Source organism: Microtus pennsylvanicus, chromosome 1 (assembly GCF_037038515.1).
Source record: "Microtus pennsylvanicus isolate mMicPen1 chromosome 1, mMicPen1.hap1, whole genome shotgun sequence".
Taxonomy (NCBI): Eukaryota; Metazoa; Chordata; class Mammalia; order Rodentia; family Cricetidae; genus Microtus; species Microtus pennsylvanicus.
In genome coordinates, this window is record NC_134579.1 from 134,683,321 (window position 1) to 134,708,379 (window position 25,059).

General features: G+C 48.7%; 1 protein-coding gene across 4 annotated transcripts in view; it reads left to right on the plus strand.

The window, feature by feature from the left end:
* Window positions 1-692: 692 nt before the first annotated feature.
* Window positions 693-25,059, plus strand: part of Wdr62 (WD repeat domain 62) — a 39,708-nt gene continuing 15,341 nt past the window's right edge. For 3 of the 4 annotated variants that reach the window (XM_075985597.1, XM_075985606.1, XM_075985623.1), the window contains exons 1-12: window positions 1,168-1,411; window positions 6,229-6,320; window positions 7,624-7,686; window positions 9,310-9,367; window positions 9,589-9,759; window positions 9,838-9,975; window positions 10,289-10,471; window positions 13,962-14,122; window positions 16,722-16,911; window positions 19,687-19,824; window positions 20,887-21,065; window positions 23,412-23,503. In XM_075985597.1, the coding sequence (XP_075841712.1) occupies window positions 1,232-1,411; window positions 6,229-6,320; window positions 7,624-7,686; window positions 9,310-9,367; window positions 9,589-9,759; window positions 9,838-9,975; window positions 10,289-10,471; window positions 13,962-14,122; window positions 16,722-16,911; window positions 19,687-19,824; window positions 20,887-21,065; window positions 23,412-23,503 (1,645 nt within the window). In that variant the 5' untranslated portion in view covers window positions 1,168-1,231. Of the gene's footprint in view, window positions 1,412-6,228; window positions 6,321-7,623; window positions 7,687-9,309; window positions 9,368-9,588; window positions 9,760-9,837; window positions 9,976-10,288; window positions 10,472-13,961; window positions 14,123-16,721; window positions 16,912-19,686; window positions 19,825-20,886; window positions 21,066-23,411; window positions 23,504-25,059 lie in introns of all 4 variants that reach the window. The other variant, XM_075985614.1, reaches the window with a different exon arrangement.

The window sequence follows — 25,059 nt, forward strand, 5'->3', positions numbered from 1 at the left end:
GTTGGCTTGGGCTGCAGAGATGGCTCTGCTGTTAAGAGCACTGGCTGACCTTCCAAAGGTCCCGAGTTCAATCCCCAGCAACCACATCGTGGCTCACAACTATCTGTCATGAGATCTGGTGCCCTCTTCTGGCCTGCAGGCACATATGCAGGCAGAACACTGTATACTACATAATAAATAAATAAACCTTTAAAAATAAAATATGTTGGTTTCAGAGAGCTGACTAACAGTGCTGAATACCTCAAACGTGACTCTCCACATAATGAGTTATAGGGAAAAAATACAAAACAAAACAGGAGATGGGCAGGGAGAACTATGTGTCTACACATCCCTGTCACCTTTTCGCTCGCATTGTGGCAGCGAAGGAACTACATTATCTACACCTGCATCTTCCTAATAGCGTCTCCCAGGATTCAGGTAAGCTGGACCAAGGGTCTAGCCAGCTGCTTCCCCACCCCCCATGAGCCCCACCCCTCCCGGAGCCACGCCCCGCGCTTGCGCTCACTTGTAGAAGCTCAGGGGCAGGTAGTCTGCGCCGAGCTGGAGCAGTTTGGAGCCCTGCGGTACTTAGGAATAGCTGTCCGACCCCGTCGAGTCCTGCCCAGTCAGCGGTACCACTTTGGCCGAACCCCGCCCGCGTGCAATCAGCCAGCCTCACGTCATCCTAGGGGCAGTGGGGTGGGGGAAATGTCGTAACACGTGACGGGGAAACTGAGGACGCAGACGTACACGATGTTGCTCGCGCTACCACGACTACGCCCCTATCACGCGCGCAAAGCCTGCCCCTCACCACTTGCAGAGGCAAGAGTAGGGCGGTGGTGTTCCTGAGCCTGCGCCAAGTCCACGGCTCCCCGGCCCCGCCCTAGACCTACATCCAGGAGACTGCTGCGGCTTGAGTAGTGGCCCTGGACTGTGGCAAAGGACGAGCCGAGGGCTTAGCCTCGCAGAAGTGAAAGCCCCAGGTCTCGGTGGACGAAGGAAACGCCAGCTGGAGATGAGCAGGGAGGCTCCTGCGAGCAGTGCACTAGACCGGCCGTGGCTCCACCCTCAGCTCCGCCCCTTATCTCCCATTGGCCAAAGAGTCCGCCAAGCAGCCCCGAGATTGGCCAGAAGGGCTGCCGGCTGCGTCCAATGGGCGGCGGCGCCGGCTTTCCCGCGGCCATTCGCTCTTCGAGTGGGTGCTGGCGACAGGCGGCTGTTGAGGGCGTAACGGACGCTGGTCTCTGCCAGGATGATGGCGGCCCTAGCGGCCGGAGGCTACGCGCGGAGTGACACGGTAGAGAAGCTGCCCTCTGTTATGGCGGGAGTTCCGGCGCGGAGAAACCAGTCCTCCCCGCCTCCTGCCCCACCGCTCTGCCTCCGGCGCCGGACACGACTCGCGGCGGCTCCTGAGGACACTGTGCAGAACCGGGTGAGAGTCCGCTCCTTCCGATGACCCAGCTCCGGGCTTCTCGGTGCCACCTTGGTCCCGCCCGAGGCCCTTGGGTCCTCCTATCACTCTTTACGTGTTGCCGCAGGCTGCCTGCCAGGCCCGCCTGGCCCGGAAGACCCGCCCCCTTCGCAAAGGCTCCTCCCACTTTTCTGCTGGCTTGGGCGTTGGGTGCCGCCCATCATTCTGGCTCCACCTAGAGCGTTGGCAAATTGCGTTTAGTTCCAACTCTTGGGAAAATATTTTGCATTTACAAATCTTCCCTAGTCTCACTTTCTCACTGAGTAATCTAAGATACTTATCTATTCCATTCCAGTGTTTTCTTGTTGCTGATTTCCTTTTTTTTTTTAATTTTTTGTGGAATAGGGCTGGGTGTCCCTTGCCACCATGCTTCTATTACATAGCTCTGGCTATCCACAACAGCAACAAGACAGTGCCATTCCCGGGTATGAGGAAGAGGGCGGCTTGGCTCTTGACCTGCCTCTTCTCTGACGCCCCAGGATAAGGCCTGGCCTTCTGGCCCCTATTTTGTTGACATCAGTCTCCTGGGTCTTTAAGACCTCTACTCGCTTTCCTTACTTGCTTAACCTTTCCGATCTACCTTCCTTTCCTTCACTAGAAGGGATTCCTGCTCCGTATTTATGGCTCGCAATCATGGAGAATGGGAGGAATGACTTGTAAAATCTTAGTGGTGCTGCTCGGGGATGAGGGTTACAGAACAATTCCACAGATTTTGAGACCCAGAAATGATTTTAGGTAGAAGGAATGCTATAAGCAAGACATTTTTTAATAAAGATTTTTATTTATTTTTATGTGCACTAGTGTTTTGCCTGCATGTATATGTCTGTGGTGAGGGTCCCAGGTCCCCTGGGACTGGAGTTACAGATTGTTATGAGCTGCCATGTGGATGCTGAGAATTGAACCTGGATCCTCGGGAAGAGCAGCCAGTGCTCTTACCCTTTGAGCCATGTCTCCAGCCCCTGCAGAACATTTTGTTGTTGTTTGTTTTTTCGAGACAGGGTTTCTCTGTTTCTCTGTGTAACAGCCCTAGCTGTCATGGAACTTACTTTGTAGACCAGGCTGGCCTCTGCCTCCTGAGTGCTGGAATTAAAGGCATGCACCACCATCGCCTGGCACAAAACATTTTTTATATTACATTTATTTATTGGGGGAGATGGATTTTGTACCATGGTATAGGTATAAGTGTGTGAGGTCAACTTTTGAAATTAAACTCTCCTAGTAGGTTTTGGGGATCTGAACTCAAGTTGTTAGCTTTGGTCCCAAGAATCTTTCCCTGCTAAGCTGTTTTCTGCTCTAGAGGTGGAGGGACCTGGGAGCATGGAGCCAATAAATGAGTCAGACTAAAGTCCCGTGCAATAGCCAGCTTTATTCAGAGCATAGACAGTTTGCACTCCGAGGGTTAAGAGGAGTCACATGAGTAAAGTGTCCGTCACAAGGGCACGCCCCATGTGGCATAAACATGTTTTTCTGTAGAGGCATAGAAACAAATAACAAAGCCGGGCGATGGTGGCGCACGCCTTTAATCCCAGCACTCGGGAGGCAGAGGCAGGCGGATCTCTGTGAGTTCGAGACCAGCCTGGTCTACAGAGCTAGTTCCAGGACAGGCTCCAAAACCACAGAGAAACCCTGTCTCGAAAAACCAAAAAAAAAAAAAAAAAAAAGAAACAAATAACAATAGCGAGTTGTAATGAGTAATTCGAAGTAAACTCACTCCTGTCTGCTACACCTGGGAGGGGCACAAAAGCATAGTCCAAGAACAGTTCTGTGTTTTTGAAGAAACTGAGGTTGCAAGACTCTAGTCTTGGTTTCTTGGAGTTTCCTTACCAACACTCAGAATTCCCGCTCACATGACTCCATTCCTGGGCCATGTTCTGACACTGAGCCACCTCTCTGGCCCCAGAGCAATAGTTTTTTGTTTTTTGGAGTTTTTTTTTTGTTATTGTTGTTGTTTTAGGGTTTATTTATTCTTATGTGGGTGTTCTGCCTACATGTATATATGTGCATTCTGTGGGTGCCTGGTGAGTCAGGAGGCCAGAAGAGGGTGTCGGATCCTCTGGACCTGGAGTTACAGATGGCTGTGGGTCTTTTGGGAGAGCAACAGTGTACTCTTCACTGCCGAGCCTCCTTTCCACCCCACCAGCAACACTAAGAGTGGTTCTCTAGTCATTGCTGGGCACATAATCTTTTTATAACATTGCGATGACAGCCACACAATGGGATTGAAGGGAGAGGAAATGGTGACTGTCTCCTTGGCACACACAGTGTCCAGATAAAGGATGGATCCATGGCAGCTGCTGCTGACTCTTTTTCCTCTCTGATGGGCTTTGGATCTCTTAGAGAATCCCCCCAGAGTGCCAGATTATAGGCAAGTGGTTCCTGCCTACAGGCCTTTCTATTGTGTAACTCTGATTATCCTGGAACTCTATATAGACCAGGCCAGCCCCGAATGCAGAGATCCACTTGCCTCTATCTCTCTAGGGCACGACCACATCTGACCCTTGCTCACCATAGTGGCTGTACCTTTTTTTCTGTTTTGTTTTGTTTTTCAAGTCAGAATTTTCCTGTGTAGCCCCAGCTGTCCTGGAACTCACTCTGTTGACCAGGCTGGCCTCGAATTCAGAGATCCACCTGCCTCTGCCTCCTGAGGGCTGGTATTAAAAGCGTGCACCGTCACTACCACCACCACTGGCTGCCTGTACCTTCTCCGTCCTCCCTTTCACTGAGGTTCAGCCATACCAGCCTGCTTTTTGTTTTTCTGAAGTTGCTAGTTCTTTTCTGCCTCCTGGACTTTGCACTGGTTGATTCTTTGCTGGGTATTTTGCTGTAGTCTCTTTCTCTGGCTTCTTCCCATTCTTCAAGTCTCAGCCTGAATATTCTTGTCTGGAGAAGTGTTCTGGAATCCCAGCCTAGAGACACTCCCTCGGGGCCCTTACACACTCCCGAAAGTGCCTTGTGTGTTCTTAAACTGCGTGTAGGAGAATAACAGAAGCAAGTACAGAAAGGGGTACATAAGGTGGTCTGCTCAGCCTCTGGACTCGACTGCCTGAGCTTAAATATTCTGTTCCTTGTATCAAGTTAGGAACTTTGCCATGCCTCAGTTACCCCAGCTATAAAACAAGAAGAATGGTGTAGAATCTCTCACACCGTACTAGCTTTTATGCTTTAATTTGTTCTGTTTTGTTGCTGATATTATGTAGCCCAGACTGGCCTCAAACTTATACTCCTCCTGTTTTCCAAGTACCAGGCCCCAAATGTGCGCCTCCATACGCAGCCTCCTCATACGGTCCATGTGAAATTCTGAGGGTTCGCATCTTAAGCCTCATCTTAAGGGCAGGCACACTGCAGGTACTCTGTCAGTGTTAGTCAATACTGTTGTTATTGTGTTTGGGGTGATGTCATCTATTTTTTCTCATTTGACAGCACATCACAGAGATCATCTGGCTTGCAAAAGCCATACTCTAAAAATGTCCAGTTACACTAAAGCCCCATAAAGCTAATGAGCGTGTAAATCCCACGAGTGCCGTTGCTAGACTGACCGCGCCAGGGTCCTGGCAGTCACTCCTGCTGCACGGGTAGCTGCCCTGGGGCTCTGGTTGTCATGTGTTCAGGAGCTCTGCCCAGAGGTGTGAGAACAGTGCCTGACTGTGATAAGAACTCAGAAGCATCAGCCCTTACACCCCCATGTTTGCTTGTCAATTCGGAGGCCTGTGGCTGGGCTTTGCCATTAGAAGCTTGTGTATCTAAGATATGAAGGCGCCACAATTCTGTTAGTCTGTAGTTTCTTTTTTATCATTTTAGCAACCCTGATGAAATTCTGGCACATGTATGAGATAAAAGAAATTCTTTTTTCCTAGGCATGATAGCACGTTCCTTTACATCTTAGCACTCGGGAGGCAAAGGCAAGTGGATCTCTGCGAGCTTCAGGCCAGCCTGATCCCCATAGTGATTTCCTGGCCAGCCAGGGCTCCATAAATAGACCCCCGTCTCAAAAAAATAAAAGGTTTTTTTTTTTTCAGTGCTGGGCCTCAAACCTAAGGCCTTATATATGCTAGGGAAACATTCTGATATTGGGCTCTATCTTTCAACCTGTTCAAAAAAAAAAAAAATCTGTTTAGCCGGGTAGTGGCGCATGCCATTAATCCCAGCACTCGAGAGACAGAGGCAGTCGGATCTCTGTGAGTTCGAGGCCAGCCTGGTCTATAAGTATTAGTTCCAGAACTGGCTCTAAAGCTACAGAGAAACCCTGTCTCAAAAAAAAAAAAATCTGTTTCAGTGTGACTTGTTTCTCTACCTGTTGAAAACGCTAGACTAAATTTGATGAGGGGATACTATCTGCTTTTTGCTTAGTGTTGTGTCTTCCCTGTATATCCTGAAGTGCTGGCATTGGAACCAAAGCGCCTTTGTTTGCCCTCTACCCGTGCCCCTCTGAAGCTGCAGGATCTGTGGCTTATCTGTAAACAAGGGTGGTTGTGATCTTATTCCTTACAGGTCGTCAGGCAATAAGTCATTTATCTACCAACACCCTTTGACCCGCAGTCAGAGGTCACTTTGTCGCTGGGCGGTCCTCCTCCCCTGCAGGCCCGTTTCTTCCCTGCTAGCCCTTGTTCCTCTTGCAGCAGGCAAGGGAATGGTGTCAAGAGTCAAGTGCTAGTTGCTGGTAAGCAGCATGGCTTCAGACGCTCAGGAGTGTGGGGAGTGCCCTGAGACTCATGACCGAGGCAGCTATGCCATGTGGGGCCTGCCAGATCATGTATTTCTGACAGCCCTTCTCTTTGCAGGTGACGCTTGAGAAGGTGCTTGGCATCACAGCTCAGAACAGCAGTGGGCTAACCTGTGACCCTGGCACAGGTCATGTAGCCTACCTGGCAGGGTAAGCACATGGGTGGGCTTCAGCAGCTGGTTGCTGTTGAGAAATTTGGAGTTGAAGTCATTGGTACATCTCCCTGGGCCTTGGCTTCCTGTCTGTAGGATACAGACAATGCTGCTTCCTCTGAGGGCTGTGGCCAGGACTCCGTTCTCACCACAGCCCCATCTGTGTCTAGAGCAGTACCTGGCAAGTCAATGCTCGGAAAGCCCTTTACTCATGATTGCAAATGTGAGGTGGTAGCAATTATAGGAAACTCAAGTGGCTAAAACCCAAACCCACGTCCAGCTCGACTACATAGACCCTCTTATAGCCTCTGCTCCTAGCTAGTAGCCCTCCATTCTGGTAGTTGACAGAACTGGAGGAGATTGTGTTTAGTCCAGAGATTCTGGTCTAGCTTGGCCCTGCTTAGGCAATGAAAGAGCCTTCTCCTCCACCCTGCAGAAAGATAGGGCCGAGTAGACTTAGTAACAAACAGTATCTATTAATGAGACCTTGGGAAATAGTCCAGGACTGGACAGGCTGATCTGTTAAATCCAGCTGGGGTATATTCACATCCCCACTGCATTTCTGACCTGGGTGGCTTGTGTAAAGGACTTTCCCCCTCTGGGCTTCATTCCTCTATGTCAAATCTAAAGAGCCCTTGGCCTCAGCAGGCAGTCGTGAGGGTTTAAGGCTGTTAAAGCCATAAGGCCTGTGTAAGCCTAGGGCCTCCTGGAATAGTCCCTACAAAGAAAGTGTTTGGTTCTATTTAAGAATATATAGAAATAGCTGGGTGGTGGTGGTGCACACCTTTAATCCCAGCTTTTGGGAGGCAGAGGCAGGTAGATTGCTGTGAGTTCGAGGCCAGCCTGGTCTACACAGCAAGTTTCAGGACAGGTTCCAAAACTGAGAAACCCTGTCTCAAAAAACCTATACATATACATGCATATATACATACATATATTAATAACAAGTGCCCAATATTTCTCAGTGTTAATATCTGGAGAAAGGGGGAACCAGAAAGAGAATCTTCTGCCTAGAGGGAGGGAGCTTATAAAAGCTGGAGAGGTATCTCAGGAGTAGGCGGCTTGCCTAGCATATTTAAGACCCTGGGTTCCATCCCCAGTACCACCAAAACCAAAAGCTCCTTGGCACAGGAGCCTGAGGCAGGAGGAGTTCAAAGCCAGCCTAGGCTACATAATGAGAAAAACAAACAAAATCAGAGGGAGCCATGTTGACAAATGACTTTTTCTTTGGGGAGAGAGTCATGCCTGGGCCCGGTGCTTCTCCCAACCCCCAGTTCCGACGTGCTTTCCTCTTTCCCCAGCTGTGTGGTGGTGATCTTGAACCCCAAAGAGAACAAGCAGCAGCATATCTTCAACATGACCAGGTAGGCGGGGCCTGGGCATGTGGTGGGGTTGGGGAACCAGGCTGCTGTCCTCATCCCTTTCCCCACAGAGCCCGGAGTTATTCGTGGGTGGTGACTCATTTACTCAGCAATGGTCCCAGGGACTGCTCTGTGCTAGGTACTATCTGGGTATTGGCAACCTAGCTGTGAGCAGGGACAAGCATCTGCCCTCTAGAGCTGACAGTGCGGGAGACAGACGTCGACCCACCAGCAGATTACCAGCTGATTGCCATCAGTGTCACAGAGGAAATGCTTGCAGGGGTGGGGCGTTGGGAAGAGAATGGGGAAAGCTATCTCGGCGGCCTCCCTGAGTTTGAGACCTAAAGATATGTCGGAAAACTAGCAAGAAGTGCTACAAAGGTGAAGAGTCAGGTGACCGGCAGAATAGCCATGGGCCCAAGTGCTGGGCACCGGAGCAAGAGAGGAAAGAGAAAGCCGAAGCAGAAGCTGACCACCACTTTGCATCTTGGAGAAGGAGCTGTATGTCATACTGAGTGCCAAGAGATGCCACTGGATGGCATACACAGGCCAGGGAGGATGGTAAATCATCTGTGGAGGTGGCAGAGTCACATAGAAGCGAGGTGGGTGGCACGTGAGCCTATAATCTCAGCACTTAGGATGCTGAGGCAAGAGGCTACTTCATGAGATCTTGTCTAAGAAAATGAAAACAAAGTACCTAAAACCAGGATTGAAACAAAGGAGGAGCTAGAGCTGTAGAGTCCGGGCATGGCCTTGCTTCTAAAAGGCATGACAGCTAATCTGCCCTTCAGCCCACGTTCAGGCTAGTTAAGAGTAAAGAGACAGGAGCTGGAGACAGCTCAGTCTATACATTGCTTGCTGTGCAAGCGTGAGGACCCAATCCAGTCCCCGGGATCCACATAAACAGTTAGGTGAAGCACTCATGAGGCAAGCGAATCTGAGTTTGAGACCAGCCTGATCAACAGAGCAAGTTCCAGAACAGCTAGGGCTACTCAGAAAAACCCTGTATCAACCCCCTCCCCAAAGTTAGGTGTGGTGATACGTGCTTATATTCCCAGTGTTGGGGATGTAGAATTGGGGATCCCTGTGGGCTCACTGGCCAGCTAGCCTAGCTTAATTGGTAAGCTAGGCACCACCAAGAAATCCTGTCACTAGAAAATGAGGTAGGTAGCGCCTGAGGAGCCACAGCGCTGAAAGCTGACCTCTGGCCTTCACGTGCACATGTGCACACAGTACTGGAAGCATTTGGCGTTGGAGTTCCTAGAGCACTCAATAAGCACATCTGCATGTGTACCGGTGTCCTCCTGTGGGCATCACTTCTCTAGTTAGGCCAAGGCTGTACCAGCTCCTTGTCTGAGTTTGAGGGCTCTGTTACAGGGGGAGGGTCTTGGGAAGCTCACTGGGGAAGAAAGCGGAATCTCCATCCTGGGTCTGCAGTGTTTGGTGTTGAGGGAGGAAAAGCCCTTTGCTTCTGTTCCGTTTCCCCCAGTGCCACGCTGGGCACACAGGCTATACTGGCTGTGTAGGAGCTATTGGCACTTGTTCCTTGGGGATCAAGAGTGGGCAGAATGCTGAGAGCACAGTCACCCTTGGTGGGACCAGTGACAGTTCTTTTCTTGTCTTCAGGAAGTCCCTGAGTGCTCTGGCCTTCTCCCCAGATGGGAAATACATAGTGACAGGAGAGGTAAGTCTGGCCTCAGCATCTGGGACAGGCCTTGGAGCCATTCTTTCTACTGCCAGCAGGCCTGGGGATCCCCAATTGACTAATTTCAGAAAAGGCCTGTGGCCGATAGGGGAGGTGATCAAGTCATGGCAATCTCAACTTCAGCCTAAACAGTCCCTCAAACCCTGCCTGGCACACCGTTCAGCAGTAAAAACCACCTTACCCTGCCACCCCACCCCCAGAACGGGCACAGGCCAGCTGTGCGCATCTGGGATGTGGAGGAAAAAACTCAGGTGGCGGAGATGCTGGGCCACAAGTATGGTGTGGCCTGCGTGGCTTTCTCACCCAATATGAAGCACATCGTGTCCATGGGCTACCAGCATGACATGGTCCTCAACGTTTGGGACTGGAAGGTAAGAGCCCAGAGGTCCTGTGGGCACATGGGCCAGCAGGGAGTCTCCAGTGTCCTAAGCCTGCTCCCACTCTTTCAGAAAGACATTGTGGTGGCTTCCAACAAGGTGTCATGTAGAGTCATCGCCCTGTCCTTCTCTGAGGACAGCAGCTATTTTGTCACCGTTGGGAATCGACATGTGAGGTTTTGGTTCTTGGAAGTCTCCACTGAGGCAAAGGTGAGCTTGTGTCCCCACTCCAGCCAGGTCTCAGAGAGTCACTTGCAGCAGCAGTGTAGGCTCCTGTGACCACCCAGGACTTGGAGGACTCGTCACACAGGTCATCAGGTTCTCAGGCGTCCAGGTGCTCACTAGTAAGCGCTGCTGGACTCTGCCCCAGGCCAGAGCTCACTAGAGGACCACTGCCTCTTGGCCTCTCTGCCCCAGTGCGGGCTCTTCTTTTTTCCCTTCTCTATGTCAGGAAGGGGTCCAGTGAGCACAGCTGAGCACTAGGCAAGGGGGTAGTCACTAACATGTCCTTCTGTGCTTCCAGGTGACTGGCACAGTGCCCCTGGTGGGGCGCTCAGGCATCCTGGGCGAGCTGCACAACAACATCTTCTGTGGTGTGGCCTGCGGCCGAGGCCGGATGGCAGGCAATACCTTCTGTGTATCCTACTCTGGCCTCCTCTGCCAGTTCAATGAGAAGAGGATGTTGGAGAAGTGGATCAACCTGAAGGTACCCTACTCCTTCTCTGCCAGCAGTCAGTTGGGAAGAAGATCCAGGGGTGCTCTACTGTGCACTGACCTGCTGGTGCTTTGGGAGGGGCTGAGGCGTTTGTGTTTTGTCACAGACAGGGTCTCCCCCTCATTGTGAGGCTGAGTCTGTCCTCAGGCCCATGATCCCCTGCTTAGCCTCCTGAGTGCTGCAGTTGCAGGTGCACACCTCGTGCCTGGTATCGTTGTGTCTGACTGTCCAGGTTCTGTGTGAGCCAGTCGGGTGGTGGTGAAGCACACCTTTAATCCCAGCACTCAGGAGGCAGAGGCAGGTTGATCTCTGTTGGTTCAGGACAGCCAGGGCTACATAGTGAAACTCAGTCTCAAAAAACCGAACACCTCCCCCCCCCCCGCAAAAAAAGCCACACAGGCTCCACATGAGAGTCTCCCTTTCTGAGTTTCCTCATCTCCTCATCCGTTAAAGTAAATACTAGGCCAGTGAGATAGCTGAGCAAGGAAAAGTGCCTGGACCTGAGGTCCTCATTGAGGGAAGAACTGACGCCACAGATTGTCCTCTCACTATCACGTGTGACTGTGGCACCAGAACGTCCCTTCTCCCTGAACAAAGAAATCAGTAAAAATTTTAAATGGAGCCAGGTAGCAATGGCGTAAGCCTTTAATCCCAGCACTTGGGAGGCAGAGGCAGAGTTCAAGGCCAGCTTGGTCTACAGAGTAAGTTCCAGGACAGCCAGGACTACACAGAGAAACCATACCATCTTCCTCAAAGTTGACAAGGAAGTCACGTGAGATAATATGCAGATTTTTTTCTTATAGTTTCTTGAGCCTACTATTTTTTCGGTCAAGAAAGAAAAGCTGGGGCTGGAGAGATGGCTCAGAGGTTAAGAGCACTGGCTGCTCTTGCAAAAGTTCTGAGTTCAATTCCTAGCAACCATATGGTGGCTCACAACCATCTGTAATGAGATCTGGTGCCCTCTTCTGGCCTGCAGGCATACATGCAGGCCGAACACGGTATACATAATAAATGTAATAAAATGTAATAAAAGTTAGAGTGGTTTTTTTTTTTTCTCCCAGAACCTGAGTTTGAGTCCACACTGTCAACCTGCTCCAAGCTCAGTTACCCATTGACAGTGGGTGAGAGAGATATGCTTTTTGTTCCTTTCCCTGACTGGCCTCTGTGACTGCCCCAGAACTTGCCTTCAGGGCTTATAGCATGTGGAAGACTTCCAAATTTTATGTTTTCTAGGAATTTTTAAGCATCATTTTTTTTAAAAAAAGAGGAAAAAGGAAAAGATTATTTTATTTTTACTTGTGTGTAGTGTATTTGTGTAAATGAGTGCAGTGCCCACAGAAGCCAGAAAAGGACGTCAGATTTCCTGGAGCTCGAGTTACAGACAGCTGTGAAGTGGCCAGTATGGTGCTGGAACCCAGACTCTGGACCTCTGTCACCACTCTAGAGGCAGTGGGACCTGGGAGAATGGAGCCGATGAATGCGGCAGACTAGCATCTCATACAATAGCCAACTTAATCCAGAGCATCAGGCAGTGTGTACTCTGAGGCCTCAGCAAGGTCACCTGAGCACAAGGGCAAGCCTCAAGTGGCCGAAACATGTTTTTCCAGAGGCATAGAAACTAATAACAATAGCCAGGTGTAATGAATGATCTGAAGTAAGCTCACTCCTGTCCGCTACATCTGGGAGGGACACAAGAGCATAGTCCAAGAACAGTTCCTTGTTTTTGTTTGGTTAGTTGGTTTTAGTTTTTGACTTTTTGAGACAGGGTTTCTCTCAGTAGTCTTGGCTGTCCTGGAACTCACTCTGTAGAGCAGGCTGGTCTCAAACTCACAGAGATCCACCTGCCTCTGCCTCCTCCCGAGTGCTGGGATTAAAGGTGTGTGCCACCACAGCCCTGCTCAAATCCATGTTTTTGAAGAAAAAAAATGACAAGACTCTTGTCTTGGTTTCTTGGAGTGTCCTCACAAGTGCTCAGAAATCTCCTCACACAGCTCCAATCTTGGACCATGTTCCAAAGGTCCCTAAAGGAGCAGTAGGCACTCAACCACCGAGCCATCTCTCTAACTCCTAAACATCATTGAAAATAAAATATGCATTTTTTTGTTACAGTGTTATAATGCTGAATCTGAGTGTGGCATGTCTGCGTGTGTCTGTTTTTACACACGAGTGCAGGTGCTCATGGAAGTCAGGAGATGGTGTAGGATGCACTGGCCCTGGAGTACAGGGGGTGTGAGCTGCCTGACCCATGCTATGGGAAGCTCGGAGCCCTATTCCAGGGCAATAAACACTTGGAACTGATGAGCCTTCACTTTCAGCCCTTTGTTTTCCGATTTTCCTTTTAATCTTTTTAGAACTTAAGCAACTTTAAAGCAAGCTAAAAGCTAGTTTGTTTGTTTTAATTAATTTATTTATTTTTGGTTTTTCGAGACAGGGTTTCTCTGTAGCTTTGGAGCCTGTCCTGGAACTCCCTTTGTAGACCAGGCTGGCCTCGAACTCACAGAGATCCTCCTGCCTCTGCCTCCCAAGTACTGGGATTAAAGGCGTGCGCCACCACCGCCCGGCTGTTTGTTTTAATTTAGAAAAGAACTCATTATAGAGCCCAGGCCGGCCTCAAACTTGTAATCTTACTTCAGTTTCTCTAGTGCTGGATTACAGTTATACACCATCACCAATGGTGCAAGGAAACCCCTTTTGTTTGGTAAAGTGTGGTGTTGCGCTTGGAAAACTGAAGCCAGAAGATTGCCAGAAATTCCAGTATAGTTCAGGCCCCATAGTGAGAGCCTTTCTCAAAAGACAAACAAAACCAAAACAATACAGAGAGAGAGGATTTTTTGTTTTTGTTTGTTTGTTTGTTTGAGATGGGGTTTCTTTTTAGCTTTGTAGCCTGTCCTAGAACTGCTTTGTAGACCATGCTGGCCTTGAACTCACAAATCCGCTTGCCTCTGCCTCCCAAGTGCTGGGATTAAAAGCACCACTGCCCGGCTGAGAGAGAGCTTTTGATAGAGCACTAAATGACTCACAAATTAAGTCCCATAGAAAACTGAAATCTGTTGAGAATCTGGCGCTTATGATCCCTTTTGTCAAAGTCACTGCTGTAAATGTACTCTTTTCAGATTTATTTATTTTTATGTGTATGAGTGCTCTGCCTGCATGTCTGTCTGTGTACCTCTGTGGCTTGCTGCCTGTGGAGGTCAGATGAGGTCATTGGATCCCCTGAAACTGGAGTTATAGATAGTTGTGAGGGCACTGTGTGGGTGTGTTTTGAACTTGGATCCTCTGCAAGAACAAGTGTTCTTCACTGCTGAGCCATCTCTCCATCCTCACCGATTTTTTTGCCCACTGTTAAGTCGCCTGTGAACAGCGGTGACAACTCTGCTCCAAGTCATGTGCCTGCATGTTGGCACATCTTCAGTCGTGACTATCCTATATTCTGATTTCAAAATAATATAAAACACCAAGTCCACTTGGGTATGTCCCGCAGGTCTCCTTGTCTTCCTGCCTGTGTGTCAGTGAGGAGCTGATCTTCTGTGGATGCACAGACGGAATAGTCCGCATCTTCCAGGCCCACAGCCTGCAGTACCTTGCCAACCTGCCCAAGCCACACTACCTGGGAGTCGACGTGGCACAGGGCCTGGACTCCAGGTACTTCCCTGCCCTGCCGTGGGAGAGGGAGGGTGTTCAGAGTCTGTTCACTGGCGTCCATCTGCTTGAGTGTTCATACTGTAAATACTAACGATTGCTCTTAGCACTGTGTTGTGCCACACACCTTCAACCCCAGCACTCGGGAGGCAGAGGCAGGTGGATCTCTGAATTGAGGCCGGCCTGGTCTACAGAGTTAGTTCCAGGACAGCCAAGACTACACAGAGAAAGCCTGTCTCAAAAAAAAAAAAGAAAGAAAGAAAGAAAGAAAGAAAGAAAGAAAGAAAGAAAGAAAGAAAAGAAAAAAAAACAAAAAAGAATCTCTGCCAACTAAACTTCTGTGCCAAGAAACCTCAGTAAAAGGAGGGAGCTCCATGAAGGTGCAGATGAGACATGTCTCGTGCTAAAAGAGAGCAGTGACTCAGAAGCTTGCTGGGTGGCCGTGACCCCTTAGTGTCCCATAGAAGAGGCCGGCTGTGTGGATAGCAAGTTAAATGCCATAAAAGGACAGCACACTGGGTGCTGCGGGACTAGCAAAGGGCTGTGAGACTGACTGGGTGGCTAGAACACTGACGGAGACCAGCTGGCCTCGCCCGTGTCTCTTCTGAGGTTTGTGGGCTGGCCATAGGGGGTTGCATGATAAGCCCTTGAATGCAGAATCATTTGCCGTATCCAGAGTGGAGGGAAGGGCCAAGCTGTGCCTGTTCCTTGCTGTAAGTCACTTGTGGAGTGTGGCATGGTGTCTAACCATGGTGGGCTCCCTCTCTGTAGATTGTTAAATCCTGGGCTAGCAACTCTCCAAGAGGAAGCTGGATGGGGTGACTGGATGTATAAAGGAAAGAGAAAGTTGAACAAGCTACAGATCATGGCATATTGCACTAGCCAGACTGCCTAGCTCCTCTACCTACTGTAGTGTGCTGTGTGGTCTCAGGTAGTCAGTGTGCCCTCTGAGTTTGCTTCCTCATCTCTCATCTGAAAAACAAAATTGCTTTTCCTGGTAGTAGTGAAGAATTGAATAGTCCACAGCAGGTACTTGGTGAGCTACAGTCTTCATAGGAAACTCAAGGCCTAGGGGCTGCCCCTTGCACAGCAGTTTTGGATCAGTTATTAGTGAGCCAGACAGAAGAGAAGAGGCCTGAGGTATATGTTTATTTTCTCTCTGTACAGAAATGGACAGAATCTTGGGTTGAAGGAATGGGAATAAACGTGATAATTGGTCAATAACTCAACTGGTCATTGTGGCACACACCTATAGCAGATCTTTGTAAGTTCAAGGCCATCCTGGTCTACACAGTAAGTTCCAGACCAGCTATATAGTAAGATCCTATCTCAAAACAGAAACAAGGGACTGGAGAGATGGTTCAGAGATTAAGAGCACTGACTGCTCTTCCAGAGGTCCTGAGTTCAATTCCCAGCAACCACATGGTGGCTCACAACCATCTGTAATTTGATCAGGTTCCCTCTTCTGGCATGCAGACAGAATTCTGTATACATAATAAATAAATAAATTTTAAAAAACAGAAACAAAACAACAGCAAGGAACTGGTGAGATGACTCAGTGATTAAGAGCACTGGCTGCTCTTCCAGAAGACCTAGTTCTATTCCCAGCACCCACATGGAGACTCATAATAGTCTAACTTGCAGAGAGTCTGGTACCTCTTCTGACCTCTAGGGATACCAAGCACAAACATGATACAGACATGCATTAAGCCAAAGCATCCCTGCACATAAAATAACAATAACCCCACCTCCCCCAGAATTTAAAAAAAGAGCACCTCGGATTGCTTTCACAGGACTCTTCCCTTTTTAGATTTCATTTTGTACACCTGTGTCTATAGAGACATGGGGCACCAGTGATGGCTTCTACTCCTGGCTATATAGTAGTAGCCAATTTTGCCTTGAATTTCTTATTTTCTCTGTACCCACCCCAGGGCTTCTCTACGTAGCCCTGGCTCTTCTTGAACTTGCACTGTAGACCAGGTTAGCCTCAAACTCAGAGATCCAAAATCCTCCACCTCCCAGTGCTAAGATAAAAGGTGTTTTTTTTTTCTTAGTCTTTCTAACTCTTTTTTTTTTTTCAAAAATTTTTTTTTGTGGTTTATTTAATGTGCATTGGTGTAAAGGTGTCAGATCCCCTGGATCTGGATCTTCAGACAGTTGTGAGCTGCCATGTGGGTGCTGGGAATTGAACCCAGGTCCTTTGGAAGAGCAGTCAGTGCTCTTAACTACTGAGCCATCTCTCCAGCCCCAATAAAAGGTGTTTGCCACTATACTTGACTTTGGATTTATTTTCGTGTGCTTATTGGTATGTAAATTCCAGATGAAAGATCTGTTGATCATCTCACCACTGATGTGTGTGGTCCTTGCACCACCTACAGGGCAAGCCAGTTTTAGCTAACCTGCAACGGGCACCACCACTGTTTCGCGATCTTGATGGAGCTGCATGCTTCTGTAACTTCTCACAGCCTTATTTTCTTTTCTGATCTAGCAATAAGTAATAAATGCAGTCACTATCATGACAAAGGATGTGCTGTCATGGCCAGACCAGAGACAGGAATGGCTCGCTGGCATTGATGGTGACTGACCCATATGGCTTTGGTAGCTTCCTCTTCCACAGAAAAGCAGAAGCAGTCTACCCAGATACCGTGGCACTGACCTTTGACCCCGTCCACGAGTGGCTCTCATGTGTCTATAAGGACCACAGCATCTATATTTGGGATGTCAAGGACATCAATGATGTCAACAAAATGTGGTCAGAGCTCTTCCATAGTTCCTTCGTCTGGAATGTGGAGGTGAGACCATCTTTCCCTCCTTCCCTTTGTCCAGCTGTGTCTCCACTGGGGCTCAGCTCATGTATCCCCCATAGAGCCTAGAGAACTCATTTGACCATTGGGTGAAAAGACACAAATTGAGCTGGGTTTGGTACACACCTGTAATCCCAGCACTTGAGATGCAGGCAGAGCAGGAGGTCATCCTTGGCTGCACAGAATAGTCATGGCCAACCTGGGGTACATGAGAACCTGTCGCAAAGAAAAAAAAGAAAAATTTGGACAGGATTGATGACCCAAGCATACTTTTTATATATATATAATTTATTTATTTCATGTGCATTGGTATGAAGGTGTCAGATTCCCTGGGACTGGAGTTACAGACAGTTGTGAGCTGCCATGTGGGTCTGGGAATTGAACCCTAATCCTCTGTAAGAGGAGCCAGTGCTTTTATTTTTATTTTTTTTTATTTTCGAGACAGGGTTTCTCCGTAGCTTTTCTGGTTCCTGTCCTGGAACTAGCTCGTCTAGACCAGGCTGGCCTCGAACTCACAGAGATCCGCCTGCCTCTGCCTCCCAAGTGCTGGGATTAAAGGTGTGTGTCAACACCGCCTGACTCTTTTTTTTTTTTCCTTTGGTTTTTCAAGACAGGGTTTCTCTGTGGTTTGGAGCCTGTCCTGGAACTAGCTCTTGTAGACCAGGCTGGTCTCGAACTCACAGAAATCCTCCTGCCTCTGCCTCCCAAATGCTGGCATTAAAGGCGTGCGCCACCACCACCCAGCGACTCTTTTTTTTAAGACTTATTATTCATACAGTGTTCTGCCTACATGTATGCCTGCAGGCCAGAAGACAACACCAGCTCTCATAGACAGTTGTGAGCCACCATATGGTTGCTGGAAATTGAACTCTCAAGACCTCTGGAAGAGCAGCCAGTGCTCTTAGCCTCTGAGCCATCTCTCCAGCCCTCAAATCCATTTGTGTTTGAGGGGTTCACTATGGGATAATATTATGCTGTCAGTTCTCCTTATTAGTTGGCCCACTCACATTAATAAGTCCCTTCTCTTTCTGTACCATTTGGGCACTGGGTACACTTCATCCAGTGATGGCTAAATGATGCTTGATCTTTCCCTCTGCTTGCCCTTTTCCTAGACAACCAATCGGTTCTCTGCCTGCTGAACATACCTGGTAGCTTTGGTTCATAGCCTTACATAAACTCATATGTTTTAGAATATAAGATATGCTTTTGTCCACCACCATTAACATTGTTGCAGTTCAGCTTGTTTATTCCGGGCCAATAGGAGTTTCTTTAAGTTGGCCTCTGGGGTTGGAAACAGCCCTGGTAGTCTTTGGTAGCACCTTGCTGGTGGATACCAAATGCTTCATCTTCATCTTGTACATTTATTGTCCAGACCTGGACCCAGCCATTTTTTTGAAACCCGTGTTCATTTTTCTAGTGGGAACTGGCACGGGTATTTCTGTTGTTGTGTAGATTTTGCTTTCATTTTTGCTACTGAGGACTGAACCCAGAGCTTTATCCCTACTGCTCAGTACCCTACCACTGAGGGACCCCAGAGCTTTATCCCTACCACTCAGTACCCTATCACTGAGGGACCCCAGAGCTTTATCCCTACTGCTCAGTACCCTACCACTGAGGGACCCCAGAACTTTATCCCTACTGCTCAGTACCCTACCACTGAGGGACCCCAGAGCTTTATCCCTACCACTCAGTACCCTACCACTGAGGGACCCCAGAGCTTTATCCCTACCACTCAGTACCCTACCACTGAGGGACCCCAGAGCTTTATCCCTACCACCCAGTACCCTACCACTGTGGGACCCCAGAGCTTTATCCCTACTACTCGGTACCCTACCACTGAGGGACCCCAGAGCTTTATCCCTACCACTCGGTACCCTACCACTGAGGGACCCCAGAGCTTTATCCCTACCACTCGGTACCCTACCACTGAGGGACCCCAGAGCTTTATCCCTACCACTCGGTACCCTACCACTGAGGGACCCTGTCCTGCTAATTGCTAACTTATTCAGGGCGCCAAGGTGGCTCCTGGTTGTCAGAGGAACAGGAAGTTACAGATGAGAATGTCCTATTGGTTATGTTTTTTCCACATCATGTATACCAGAGTTGGAGGGCAGCAATTATTCAATTCTGAAACTGGTCACATTTTTTGTTTTTTGTTTTTTTCTACTTTTTGTTTCTGTCTGGGAAACACACACATTTTTTGGACAGGGTCCACTGGGTAGCATTAGCTGGTCTTGAACTCAGGGAGAGACATCTGCTTCTGCCTCCCAGGTGCTGCCTTTCACCATTGCTCCTGGCTTGTTCTTTTGAGGCAAGGTCTTGTTAAGTAGTCCTCAAAATGTTTTTTCTCTTTTTTTTTTCTTGGTATTTTCCCCCCAAAACAAGGTTCCTCTGTGTAGCCCTTGTTGTTCTGCACTTCACTCTGTAGACCAGGCTGGCCTTAAACTCAGATTTGCCTGCCTCTACCTCCCAAATGCTGGGATTAGAAGGGATTAGAAGTGTGTGCCATTATGCCTGCCCAGTTTTTCTTTCTTTCTTTTGAGACAACGTCTCATGTAGCCCAGGCTAGTTTTGAACCAAGTATGTAGCTAAGTCTGAAATGAATTTTTAATCCTCTTGCCTCAACTCCCAACTGCTGGGATTACAGGCATAGTCCACCACCATTTCAAGCTTTATCTTAGTTTTTTTGCCCACATGCAGCAGTACATCATCACCATCATCATCATCCATCGTTCACTGTTGCTTTATTCTCTGGGACTGTAGGTGTATCCTGAGTTTGAAGATCAGAGAGCTTGTCTGCCGTCCGGGTCTTTTCTGACTTGTTCCTCAGACAACACCATCCGCTTCTGGAATATGGGTAGCAGCTCTGATGCTCAGTGGCAGAAAAACATCTTCAGCGATGTGAGTTGTTCCATTGTAATCCGGTTTCTAGGAGCAGTGAAAAGCCTTCCTCATGGAACAAGATGTTAGGTTTCCCTGGGGGCAGGAACCAGGAACTGAGACGGGGCACTCTTTCTTGTTTCTCTCTGTTCCTCCCTCCCTTTCTGTGGTGGGTGGCATGAGCCGTCTTCTCTCTTTTCCACCTAACTTCTGCTGTGTGCGTGCATGTCCACTTCAGGCAGTCCAGCACCTTCACTGGAGATGACCTTGTCTCCAAGCCTTGAGTCACAACTCGGGGAGAGTACAGTAGACAGAGCCAGGCAGTGGCATGCCTCACCTCAGTAGCTGTCACACGGGGAACCTCGGCTGATATGCTAGCAGGAGCCCAGGGAGAGGCCTGCTGGAGGCTCAGGAGAAACAGTTTGCTGAAGACATTTTGGTCAGTGCTGCTAGGCCAGCAAGGGAGCTTTTCTGGGTTGCTGAGAGCTGAATCACTCTGTTTATTGTACTTCATGCTAAAACCCCCTTCTGCTTCTGTGGCACCTCCAAGTCTAGTGGGAGGCAGACAGGGGTGCAGTAACTTCCAGTCTGTGCAAACACAAGTGCAAGAAGCACTGTGAAAGAAAACCACAGGATGCTGTCAGCACATGACCCTGCCCATACTGTCCCAAGAGCGTGATCGGCAGCAGCAGCTTCCTCTGGAAGGAGCACATCAGCCCTAGTATGGAGGGATGGGGTAAACAAAGGAGGGGACAGATGCCATACCTGGAATAACCTGTGCAAAGGCCCCGGGGTAACGCCAAACTTGGTGATTGGTAAAACCGTCAAAGGTCAGTATGGCAGCAGTATTGCAGGCCTGTGGTGCAGGAGGAGCATGGAAACTGCTCCTTTGTTACTTTCCCTCGCCAGCCAATAGCACTGTCTTCTGCATGATTGAAAAATAAAGCTTGCCAGGTGTGGTGTCACATGCCTGTAATCCCAGTGCTTGGGTTGTTCCTCAGTAAGGTCCATGCCACGGGATGCACTGAACTCAGAGGTGCTGTGAGCTCCTTGCAATGCTGACCTTAGCCTCTCTTCCCACAGACCCTGCTGAAGGTGGTATATGTGGATAATGACATTCAGCACCTGCAGGACATGTCTCACTTCCCAGACCGGGGCAATGAGAATGGGACACCCATGGATGTGAAAGCTGGGGTCCGAGTCATGCAGGTCAGTCCTGATGGCCAGCACTTGGCTTCAGGCGACCGCAGTGGAAATCTGAGGCAAGTGGCCCTGGTGGTGGCTAGTGTTCACCTCCTGGCCCCAGCTGGGGGTCTCAGGGCACTGGGGAGGAGTCCTGGTCTTGGCACCTCAGCTGCTTACTGGGAATAGGGGACCAGTAGCACCCCAAGACTTCAGCTGGGAGGGGCTTCCTGAAGGCCTGAGGTCACAGTAACTACCAGGACCTCAGCAGCCATATGGAATGGCCTCCTCCCTGGCCAGGGAGATTTATGAAACACTCTCACAGCCATGGGCACTGACGCTGAAATGTCAGTGGGAGGGGCCAGCTGCAGGGGATGGGTGCACTGAGCAGGTTCAGTGGGGTAGAGCAGAGAAGGCCCGGGTGGGCTACCCACCCACCAAAGTTGTTCATTGCTTTTATTTTGTTGGTTTTGGTTTTAGGTTTTAGTTTTTGTTTGTGTGTGTGTGTTTTGTGTATGTGTGTCCCCTCAGAAGAGACTAAAGGGATGTCAGGTCCCCTGGAGCTGAAGTTACAAGTAGTTGTGAGCCATCCAACGTGGGTATTAGGAACCAAACTCAGGCCCTCTGGAGAGCAGCCAGTACTAACTGCTGAGCCGTCTCTTCAGCCCTGGTGTGATTTTCAGACACATCTTACATAGCAATTCTCTTGTTTCCACCTCCTAAGTTCTGGGGTCCCAGGTGTGTACTACCATGTCCAGATTTGCTTTTATTTTCATTTATTGTCTCTGTGTGTGTGTGTGCCTGTAGTATATATGTGTATGTGGGTGTGCATTCCTGTATGGAGGCTAGAGGTCAAGACTGGATGTCTGCTTCAGTCACCCCATTACACTTATTTTCTGAGACAGTCTCTCACTGACGTAGAAGCTCACCAGCTTGGCTAGACTGGCTGGCTAGCAAGCCACAGGGATCCTTGTTAGGGCCACAGCACTGGGGTTAGAGGCACACTCTGCACCAGACTTAGATTCTTGCACTTACACAGCTGGTGCTTCACCCACTGAGTCTCCCTCCCTCCCTCCCTCCCTCCCTCCCTCCCTCCCTCCCTCCCTCTCTTTCTTTTTTTCTTTCTTTTTCTTTTTCCTTTTTTTGGTTTTTTGAGACAGGGTTTCTCTGTGAAATAGTCTTCTGTGTGTCCTGGAACTCTCTTTGCAGACCAGGCTGGCCTCAAACTCAGAGATCCATCTGCCTCTGCCTCCCGAGTGTTGGGATTAAAGGCGTGCGCCACCACTGCCTGGCTTTTATCTAGTGATTTAATCCCCTTTAAATTTAATTTAAAACCCTGTTTTATCTATCTTTTATATACTTGGATTAATTGAGATGAGTAAAACCAGAAAAGGCTGGGCTAAAACTCACACACTAGACAGCAGAGGAGTTGTGGCAGAAATGAGAGAAGTCTACATTTGAGAATGTTTATGAATGGGGCATGAGCACATGTGGGGGCGCATGCCTTTAACCCCACCACCTAGGAGACAACAAAGAGCTGAAGAGATGGCCCAGGAGTTCAGGTGTTTACTTTTCTCACAGAGGACCACAGTTTGGTCCCTAGTAGCAATGATAGACCACTCAGAACTACAGGGCTTTAACTATAGCTCTAGAGGATTTAATGCCTTCTTCTGGCCTCGGCAGACACACACATGCCACACACATATGCACGCGCGTGCGCACACACACACACAGTGAAAACATTTTTTAAAAAATAGGCACATGCCTTTAATCGCATCACTTGGAGTCAGGGACAGGTAGGTCTCTGGGAGCCTGAGAGCAGCCTGGTCTACATAGCCAGTACCAGGCCAGCTAGGGATAAATACTGAGGATGCCTCTCCCATGAAAAAAAAGGGGGATAAATAATCTTTTTTTAAAAAAGAAAGAAAACGGGCTGGAGAGATGGCTCAGAGGGGAAGAGCACTAGCTGTTCTTCAGGAGGTCCCGAGTTCAATTCCCAGCAACCACATGGTGGCTCACAACCATCTGTAATGAGACCTGGTGCCTTCCTTGCCAGCATTGTATGCTTAATAAATAAATAAATCTTTAAAAAAAAAAAGAAAGAAAACAAAGGAGAGGTAAATCCATGAATATGGTCTCTGACCCTTTGCCTTTCCATCAGAGACTGCCTGTGATATTTAGCTCTGCAAACTGCCTTGCTACAGAGTACTGTCTTCAGTCCCTGGGGTTGTTTTGGCTTGTGAACTACAGGAGGGTCATACCTGTGGTCTCCTTGTTTCTGCACTGCTGCCTTTACCACAGCCATGTCTGGATGGGAAGGTGTGGTTGGACATCTCAGACCAATTGACACAGTAAGACTTCAGTGCTGGCCTGGAGCCGGGCTTGGGGCAGTGGGCAGGGTACAGTTGGCAGTGTGTGTTTCCCAGGGTCCACGAGCTGCACTTCATGGACGAGCTGATCAAGGTGGAGGCCCATGATGCTGAGGTGCTGAGCCTGGAGTACTCCAAGCCTGAGACAGGTGAGCCTACAGCAGGCTGAGGTCAGGTGGGCCGAGCTACGGAAAGCAGCAACTGACGGGAGTGGAGTCTTCAGTAAGGGCCCTGTGGTTTGACTGGGCCAGGTTGTATGGATTTCACAAAACAAGACAGCTGCAGGCTCATGCTGGTCCCGGTACCTCATCAAGACCCAAGCTGCAGGCATGTGAGTGAGGATATGAATAAAAGCTCATCTGCTGGACAGGCTGATGGGTATGCCGTTTAAAAAGCTAAATGTCTACAGAAAAATTGCAAGAATGTGATAGCAAGTACTTGCAAACTTTCTAGATCCAGATTTTCTTTTAAATCCAGTCTAACCCTTTGACTACATACATGAGTTGCTCTGCTTTCTTCTTTCCATTGCTCTGTGTGTGTGTGTGTGTGTGTGTGTGTGTGTGTGTGTGTGTGTCACATACGGGATAGAATAAGAACATTCACACTTTGCTTTTTTGCTGGGTGATGTGAGAGTTCAGGAATGATGTCCTCTGACCCTCCAGTACCCTAAGAGCATCTACATTTACATGACTATAGCATGCTAGGGTGGAACTCAGGGGTGGAGCATTACCTAGCATTGTACATTATAGATGCCCTGTCCCATCTTGGTCATATTTATTCATTCATCCATGTGTGTATGTGTATGTATATATATGTGTATATATATATACATATGTGTGTACACATAAACACACGTATATATCTATCTATATGTACACACATATAAAACACCACTACACTTACCAAGTCTGTGTATTCCATTTTGATACCATGATGTCATTTATCCAATTCCTTACTGAAATTTGGTTAGTTCCCCAGTATTGTCTTTCCTAGAACCTTTGTTCCTAACCTAGGCTCACATTTCCCAACGTCTCGGCTATGTTATCATTTTTACTCTGGAGCACTCCTACAGTCTTAACTTGGCCTTTGGACTTCGGCTTTCTGCAGAGTACAAGCCAGTCATGTAGGATTTCCCATTTTGAGCTTGTCTGATCTGTCATTTGGTTCAGACATACACGTTTGGAATACCCTATCTGTATTAGTTCAGACATACACGTTTGGAATACCCTATCTGTATTAGTTCAGACATACACGTTTGGAATACCCTATCTGTATTAGTTGCTGCTGTGCTGCTATAATGAAATCCTAGGGACCTGTGTGGAGCATTTCTTATTCAAACCATTACACTATTCAATCTGGGTGGACTTATCCCCCCTGAGGTACAAATGATGGTTTGCCATGCCATTTTTCCTTCCATCCTCCATACCTTCTGCTCATCAGAGTTTCTTTCTGTGTTTCTCCACCCTTACAACTTCTCTGAACTCTCCTGGCCTCAGGCTGTGTGAAAAACTCAGCTCTATAGTGACAGAGCAGGCCTAGTCCAAGGGCCAATGTAAGAAAGGCCCAGGGAGAGGAGGATGGTGGCAGAGAGCAGACAGCGAGGCCTGACTGAGGCCTAAGGAGCCAAGACTTAGAGCTGGGCATGGTTGTAAGTGGGGCTCAGCGAACGCCTAGGCCTCCCATTCATCCCTCAGAATAGACTTAG